This window comes from Lepidochelys kempii, chromosome 12 (genome assembly GCF_965140265.1).
Source record: "Lepidochelys kempii isolate rLepKem1 chromosome 12, rLepKem1.hap2, whole genome shotgun sequence".
NCBI classification, from domain to species: Eukaryota; Metazoa; Chordata; order Testudines; family Cheloniidae; genus Lepidochelys; species Lepidochelys kempii.
The window spans coordinates 9104458-9113403 of NC_133267.1; the positions used below are offsets into that span (position 1 = coordinate 9104458).

General features: G+C 41.8%; 1 protein-coding gene across 4 annotated transcripts in view; it reads left to right on the forward strand.

Moving 5' to 3' along the window:
- PHAF1 (phagophore assembly factor 1) overlaps positions 1–5220 on the forward strand; it is a 49673-nt gene extending 44453 nt beyond the window's left edge. The window contains exons 18-19 of one of the 4 annotated variants that reach the window (XR_012154459.1): positions 1–445; positions 1828–5220. Coding sequence is in view for 2 of the 4 variants with exons in the window: in XM_073307500.1 (XP_073163601.1) it covers positions 1–90 (90 nt within the window). In the remaining 2 variants the exon portion in view is untranslated. Of the gene's footprint in view, positions 885–1827 lie in introns of those variants that run through there. The other 3 variants (XR_012154458.1, XM_073307500.1, XM_073307501.1) reach the window with 3 other exon arrangements.
- Positions 5221–8946: the final 3726 nt, after the last annotated feature.

Here is an 8946-nt window from a genome sequence, read left to right on the forward strand (position 1 = left end):
GTGATGCAGAATAATCACATAGCATCTGTTACTTTGTATGGCCCAGCAAGGCCCAGCAGCCAGCTGAGAACGTCGGACCTTCCTCAATGAAGCGTCATCTTCAAAATCAGCTAATCTAAATGCTACAAAACTAGTACAGCGTGCCTTGATTTACTGCCACTTATATGGAAAGCATGGTATGATTTTTTTTCAAAATAAAATTCCTCCCTTCCATGCGTGGTGCGGAGGGGAAATTCTCTCAACCCTTCATCATAAGGCATGGAACTAGTGATGGAGGAAAGCAGCTAGATGCCTGTGTTGTCATTTTACTCCTCTCGGTTGGCCGTCTCCTGCGCAGCACAGACCTGAAGAGACTGTCTATCCTTCCTGAGCTGGCAGAAGGAACATTAATGACTGCAAGAGTTAGAAGCACAAACTTTCTGAGCCTTGGAGCATCTGGAAACAGGTATTGATATTAGCCTGTGTTTGTGTTACTGTATTGATGTGGTGGTCCTATTTTAAGAAACCAAGTGTGTTTCTTAAACACATATAAACACGTCGATATTTCTGTGGCTTAGGACATGGTACCAAGTGTGACAAGGGTGTATATATGTCCAGGATTTCAGGCACCACATCTTTGTGTAACTTCAGAACAAGCAAGTAGCATGTGCATAATACTTGGTTGTGTACCATTTGCACTACATACACTTTAATTACTTGATAAACGTTATCTTCACTGAGGAGCATCTGTGTACGGGGTGTGATGGTTATTTAATGTACGCTGTGCAGTAAGCTTATTTATGTGGTGGACTAACGAATAGTCCACCTTCCTGCACTAATATTTACTTGACGTGCTGAAGCAATTGGTTTTCTGCCATGCCTGGTTTGCTAACTTTTTTTCCTATGCCGTTTCCCAAAAAAAAACAAAAATCTGGAAGAGATTATTCCTATGATTGAAAGAAGTGGGTGGTTTTTTTTATACCATTTTTCTTCATACTTAAAAATTTTTAAAAATACGTCCCGTAACAGAAAATGCAGGTGCCTCATCTCTCGATGTACTGGAACATGTTTGTTCCAAACCCCCCAGCTGCTCCCTATTTCCTGTAGAAAAGGAGAAAGGAAAGAGAATTTGTAGTGAGTACGTAGATGATTGAAAGAAAAATTCCCCAACTCCTCCAGCACGAAGCAACCTCTTCCCATGTCTTCTGAACTATGACTTTTATTTAATGCCAAAGTTTTAGCCAAAGACATCCTCAGTCTAGTTTCACCATCTCTGTATATGTAATCTAACTGCACACCCCACCCCCAGGAAACCGGATATAGGCTTTTCTCTAGTCAGGAAATGCTGCTCACTGCATTTTATCTCAAGTGGAATGCTTTGGGTTTGTAGTTCTCTTACAGTCTTATTGGGGAAAGTAGTGTGTGTTCTTTGACATATTAACCCTTTTTAAAAATGGAAAGAGAAATGTATAATTTTGTCCCATTTTTAATATTTTGGTGTAGCAAGTTGTGATACATAGACAACGATTTTGTGAGTTTTACAATGTGTGTACAGATTTTGTAAATATGACATTTTTGTAATTAACGCCATGTACAGTGTAATCCTGTATAGTTTATCAGTGAATGGGAGGTAGGAAATAGAATGTTAACTAGTGTTTTGGATCCTGGACCAGTAGCAGGGATAAATGTGATTTGGTGTGTGTGAGTGTAAGAGTTTGTGCGTATGATATTCTTTGCCATTTAGTCTTCCTGTATACTGTGACATTCTAGAGTGTTTTACTAAAACAAAAAAGCCCTATTGAGAATCTATCTAAAGAAAAAGTTACTGTTTACCTTCGTTATTCTTAGGTGTTACTCCTGTTGAATTCCTGCTCAATCTGTGCTGTTTCCTGTGATCATTGCTTGCTGAGAAAATTCTACACCTCAATCTATTTCTTTGTTTCCTCTCTCATTTTCATTTTGGTTTACATAGACCTTCTGTAAATTAAACAGAATACATAATGAGCATGTACACTGAAAGACAAATAAAATGCGACTCTCAGTTACTGTTTTGTGTTGCATACAGTTGCTGGGTGTTTTTGTAAAAAAGTGGTGAATGCTTTTGCTTTATTTCATATCATTTACTTATTATATGCAGATTAATTTTACCGGGGAGTTGGAAATAAAGACCCCAGGGTTCTGCTCCAATCTCTAGCAATGGCTTTTGTAAACTTGGACAAGTCACTTAAACTATCTGCGCTTTAGTTTACTCTTATGAAAATGCATTTATTTCAGAATGTAGCTACCTCACAGAGTTTTGAAATGTAAGTATTTATAGAGCACTTCAAGATATTAGAATAAAAGGTGTGGTATAAATTCATGTTTGTTCCTAAATATAATGCTAAAAATATGATTGCTAATTATTAGTTAATTTTCTTAAATCTCTTTTGAAAATTGACCTGCATGAGACTCCAGATTAGGAGTTCTGTCCTGGGGGTGAGGGTTAGCAAAATTTTCACCATCTTATAGAGAAATATAGACTTTTGCTCTTCCATGGCTCATCCTTCTGAAAGGGACGGAGGCATCATTCTGCCAGCCCGACATGTCTCAGGAGACATGCTGCCTGCCTGGAGCCCACATCCCAGATGTTACAGAAAGTTCGCCGAGGCTCATCTGTTGGTCTAGCCACTGCCCCATGCTGCTCATCCACATGAGCAGATGTTGCCTAGCTTGACCCCAAGCAGATCCGCAGTGACTGCGGTGCCCTGGGAGCAAGGGGGAGGGGAGGACACAGGCTGTGTTCTGATCCATCCTCCTGGTTGAGTGTAAGGACCCATGCAGGGACACATACATCCTGGATATGAATGCATGGCTGCACAGATGGTGTCAACAGGAGGATGTCTGCTTCCTTGACCCTGGGATGCTGTTCCGAGAAGGTCTGCTGGGAAGAGATGGAATCCACCTGACTAAAAAGAGGGAAAGCATCTTTGCTCACCAACTTGCCAGCCTAGTGAGGAGGATTTTAAACTAGATTAAAAGGGGGAAGGTGATAGCAGACCATAGGTAAGCATAAAAAATCCCGACCTTAACAGAAGGCTAGATGTTTGGGGGAGGGGGAAGGGAGCACAGAAAACTACACTATGGTTGTGACACTGCACCCCATATTCATCATAGTTGTATGGTTATGATATGATTATAATGTATGATGCATCTGATACAAGATGCATCTTGTGAGGTTTCATTGGAAAAGTTATGATTTGCTGAACGATTGTCCTATTTGTGTGCATGTATTATTTTTGTATCTAAAGTTATGAATATTTACTATGTATCTGTATTTCAAATGTGGTTACACCTGGGTGACACCCACTAGGCAAAGTGCTTCCAGTCTAGACAGTTGGTTGTGAAGAGCCTGTTCAGGGTAATGAGCCATTAGGGGAAACAGTAGGCCTTAGGAGAAGCATATTGCCCACCTGGTTAGCCTTCCTGTAAATGTTTCAGCCAGCCTGTGAGTAATGGCTACTATGACTCAGCAGGGCATGCGACCAGACCACATGACACCGAACTCCATTTTGGTACCTGTATTTTTCCACAAGCTGGACTGAAAACTGAGTTTGGAAAAAAGGGTTCCCACCATATGGAAAAGCTACATAAGGTGGGGTGTGACATTATCTCTTGGCCTCATTCTCCACACAAGAACTCCTGGAACCTGAGGAACAAAGACTAAACTGGGGGAAGTGCTGGACCCAGGCTAAAGGGATTTCTAGCCTATGTATGGAAACTTGGTGGACTGCTTGTATCATCAGTTAGGGTGAGAAATTGCTAATTCAAATCCTATCTAGTATTTTAGGCTTAGTTTGCGGTTTTGTTTATTTGCTAGGTAATCTGCTTTGATCTGTTTGCTATCATTTATAATCTGTCTTTCTGTAGTTAATAAACTTGTTGTATGCTTTATCTAAACCGGTGTGCCTTTAAGTGAAGTGTCTGGGGAAAATCTCAGCTCTGTGAGCAAAGGCTGTTACGTATCTTTCCCACATTGAGGGAAAGGCGAACTTTATTAATGAGCTTACATTGTAGAGATTTCTGTGCGGTGTAAGACAATATAATTCTGGGTTATTATATTCAGGGAGCTGGGAAATTGGCTGCCTGTCTTTGAGTGGCTTAGGTAAAGCACTCAGGTAACTCAGTTGGGCGTGTTGCACCACCTGTCGGGTGATATAGCCAGCTTTTCCAGGCCCTGTTATCTCCGACAAAGCAGTGTGAACAGGGCCAGCCCAGCTGGGTGGTTAGAAGGGCATAGAGGTTCCCACAGCTCCCAGACTGCACCCTGGGGGTGACAATCCCCATCACAATGGTCATAAGCCACAACAGGGAAATCAGTGGGAGAAACTGCTTAACGTCTTATATGACTATACGCAAATGCTTAGGAGTATGAGGAATAAACAGAAAGAACTAGAAATATTCGTACATAAGCTACTTAATTGGCTTCACACAAACTTGAATGGATAAATTTCGTGACTGGAATATTGGTATAGGGGTGTATAGCTTGTTTAGGAAGCAGAGGGAGAAGGTATTACATTATACATGAATATATACACTTGGTCTGAGGCCCAGAAGGAAGTGGGAGGCAAACCAGTTTGAGAGTCGTTGATAAAGATAAAAGGGCTAAAAAAAAAAAAGGGAGGGGGGCTTAATATTGGCAGGGGTCTATTATAGACCACCAAATCAGGATAAAGAGGATGATGAGATATTGCTAGAAAAAATAACAAAAATGCCCAGAATACCAACATAGCAGTAATGGGGACTTTAACTGCCAGGCATCTGTTGGAAAAGTAATAAGGCAAAACACAAAATTTCCAATAAGTTCTTGGAATGTATTTGGGACAACTTTTTGTTTCAGAAGATAGAGAAAGTAACCACGTGGACTGCCATTTTAGACTTGATTCTGACCAGCAGGGAGGAATTGGAAGCGAATCTGAAGGTGGAAGGCAATTTGGGTGAAAGTGATCTTGAAATGACAGATTGCATGATCCTAAGGAAAGGAAGGAGTGAGACTAGCAGAATAGGGACAATGGACTACCAAAAAGCAGACTTTAACAGACTCTGAGAACTGGTAGGTAAGGTTCCACGGAAAGAAAATCTAAGGGAAATAGGCGTTCAGGAGAGCTGGCAGTTTCTCAAGGAGGCAATGTTAAAGGCACCACTGCAAACGATGCTGAAGGGAAGGAAAGATAGGAAGAAGAGTAAGAGGCCAGTATGGGTTCATCAGGAGCGCTTTTAATGACCTGATCTGGAGGCGGAGGGATCCGCTGTAGAGACGCTCACACCAAATAGTTAAAATGAGTGGGGATGGGGACAGCAAATTGTCTTCCTTGGCTTTATCAGGCGCCTGCCGTTGATCAGCTGAGTTAAGAATGTTTGGCTGGATGTGGGGAGAGGGGCCTTAAAAATGGTGTGGGGGAGGCCAAAAATGAAGCAGCTTTCTTTGTAGTAGCTGGTTGTAACCCTTTTTTCTTGAATATCTGTTTCTTTATTTGCTGCTGTTTGTCTTGGGCCAAAAGATGCTTGTCCCTAATGTAGGTGCATTAGAGGAGATGGCGTGGCATCTTGTCATAATTTGTCTTCTGATGTGCAAGGTATATGGGGTTTGTGGCTTCTGGCAGTTCTGAATCACCGAGGGGGGGTGGTGTCTGTGTTCCGTGAGTGCCGGACAGCACCCAGATGGCTGTGCTGCAGAAAACAGCTACGTCTTAAATGTGTATCCAAGTCTATCTCGGGCTGTGCTCTCCCTGGTGTCTCTGGAGACATTTATGCCTTTACACGGACCTTGCACTCTCTGGCCCCTACAGCACACTGCCACTTAAGAGGTATAAATTACCCCCTTATCTTATTTAGTTGTATATATTTTCTCTTTGGAAAAATAATGTGAAATATAATCCTATTTCTCTAATCCAACCAGTTCCCAAGTGCAGCCCTCTCCAGCATGTGTTGCTGCCTTGTTTCATGAGTAGCCCTTTTGCCTGACTTGTGTGTAGCAACTCCCACAGTGCTGATCTTTTCCCAATTCCCCCTCTCTTTATAAAGCTGATCCTCCTGTCCTCCTTATCAGATATGGGGCCAAATCCTACTCTCCTTACTTCTGCAAGCAACCCATTGACTTCACTAGACTACTCACATGAGTCAGACAAGCAGGGTTCATAGAGCTGTGTGCACTCTGTGCACTGTTTCCAACCATGTGATTCCCATCAGGAAAACCCAACTTTCTGTTGCCAAGGTCCATTTTACCTCTAGTTCTAAACAGATTTCATGCTGAAATGGAATATTCAGGCCATATGTTCTAACTGATAGACGCACTAATGATTGCTCCCATTTCAGAACTGCATAAATCTTTCCTACAGCTCAACATCATGGTCAGATGGTGATTCATCATTATCAGAGCCTGGTTCAAAAGACACAGATGTCAGCTGGCATTTTCAAAGGGAGCCTATGCATGTTAGCTCCCAGCTCCTGTTGGAATTCAATGGAATTTGGGCACCTAACTCATTTAGGCTCCTTGCAAATCCAAGCCTGCCTTCCTTATCAAGGTTTTATGCTTGCCTGAGCAGTCCACGAACTGTGCACAAGCATAAGCTTGCATATCTGAAGTCTTGCCTTTGGACCTGACCTAGAGTGCACTTTAATCTAAAGTTTTTTTGCTCTAGAATATGAAGACTAGCTCCAAGACACTATTTAATGTAGCAAAAGCATTTACAGATTGGTGACATTTTACAGCTCTTTAGTGGAGGAATTTTTGCTCATCTTTTATTGAAAAAGCTGTTCTTCGTAACACTATTTAGTCTCGTGCTTGAAATTGAGGGTTATCACTTTTCATAAGCACCAGCATTGCATCTTATGCACCGAGACAAATACTCTTCTTGTTTATTGTGGTGTGATCACATGGGCTTTTCAGCCAAGTCAGAGCAAAATATCATGGTTCTGTGTGGTTGTTATACCAATAAAATAAAAACCAGCAGGATCTTATTAAAGGGAAAAAGGCAAAATACCACATTTATTGTGAATACAGAAAGAATCATAGTAAGCAGTTAGTTATAGTTATAACATTCCATTCAATCTCATATTTATTCACACATTCATTCATACAAACACACACACACAGGTTCTGCAAGGTTGTTATCATAGTTACCAGCCTTAGAGTTGCTCATGCCAAGCCACTGGCCAGGTGGCCTGGACATGAGGAGGGAGCAGGGCCTTGTCAGATGCTCATGTGATGCTCCTGGAAGTTGGTTTGCAGAATCAGACCCCAAAATTCTCACTTTTTAGAGTCTATTTTTATAGGAATTTCTTCCTATGCCAGTCTATGGGAATTGCTTCATCATGCTGTTGCTGAATCAATCAGCAGATAGCACATTCCTGACGGCTCCAAGATGTTATCTTGTTCTTTGGTTCTCCCATTCTTGAGGCTGTTGGGTGGATTCCAGTCTGCCCTCCGGGGGGTCCTCTGGTTATTTCTACTTGACGCCTTCTTCAGCCGATGGACACTGGATTCTTAGGCTGGCACCTCCCTGATCATTCACTTATTATCCACACCAAGCATCCATCCACATACATCCTCTATCTCTATTTTAATCACAATTGTTAATACAACAAAAGGGCGGGGAGTCTCTGGGTGCTGTTTCTGTTGTTAGAGTATTGCTTTGAGTCTCTCTCTCTCTGTGAATTGCTTTGAGAACAGACTCTGTCTTAGAATGTACTAACACAATTAGCAGCTTGCAAGTTTCACACATGGAGGGAGAGAAACAGTACCAAAAACCAAGAGACCTCTTAATTAGTAATACCCTGGAATTTAAACTCTGGGGAATCAAACTCATTTGTGATTGTAATACAGAACTTCTTTAATATGATCCAACATGGTGGAAGCATAAATAGTGAGGTAATTGCAATAGAATACAATACAACTCTATTCCAAGTCACTCCCTTCATGCAAACTACATTCCAAGATGCCTCAGAGTTAAATATAATCACCTAAAATAAGGAAGAAAGGGAAAAGGAAGGTAGAAAAGTTGTCTTCAGTGTTGAAACAGGACAAACAGCGGATGAGATAAAGGGACTTTGATCAGTCCCAAGCAATAACTGATTCACGTGATGAAATGTACACCTGTGCAAGTGGCCTGCAGGAAACCTATGTATTGTTTTGAGGACTCAGGTGTGACTTAAGTGGTGCATCATTCTCTGCTGTACCTGAGTGAATTTCAGCCACAAGGAATGTAAAGCTGCTTCCCAGCTGTTAACCTGGTTCCACATCCCCAGTTGACACTAATCTATCCTTTATTTAGCAGCAAACTATTTCTCTTGATGGGTCACAGCCATTTCCTCCCAGCTCATGGACTGCACTATTTTAAAGGTAAGGTGGCATTTCCCTTACAGAACAACCTTTTGAAAGTGGGGTTAAAACGTTAAACCTCTGCTTTTCGGTCAAAACGTGTGCCCTAAATTTAATTCATCTTTTCCCCCCAGTTCTATTTACATGTATATACGCACACTCAGTTTAACCATTTTAAAGCACTATGTATGATTAAAGTCTTGGAATCTACTGTAAGGGTTCTAAAAATTCCAATCTAGATTGTAATTTTTCGAATGGATCAGTATGGTCAGTCTTATTCCACGGTAAACGCACTTCACAGAGAATTTTCCTTTTTTTTTTTTTTTTTTTAAAGGCATCCCAAATGTTTTGGGTAAGGCTACGATTATGTGACAGAAGTCATGGAATCCCTTGACCTCCGTGACATTTTCTGCCCCAGGCTGGAGCTCCCAGCCCCCGCCTTGGTGGGGGGACCCCACAGCTGCCCTGACACTGTGGTGGGGGACCCGTGAGCCCCAGCAGCAGTGGATGCTGAACCCACCTACCCCTTTTGTCAGGGATAATTTTAGTGAAAGTCAAGGACAGGTCATCAGCTTCCGTGAATTTTTGTTTATTGCCCGTGACCTGTCCAT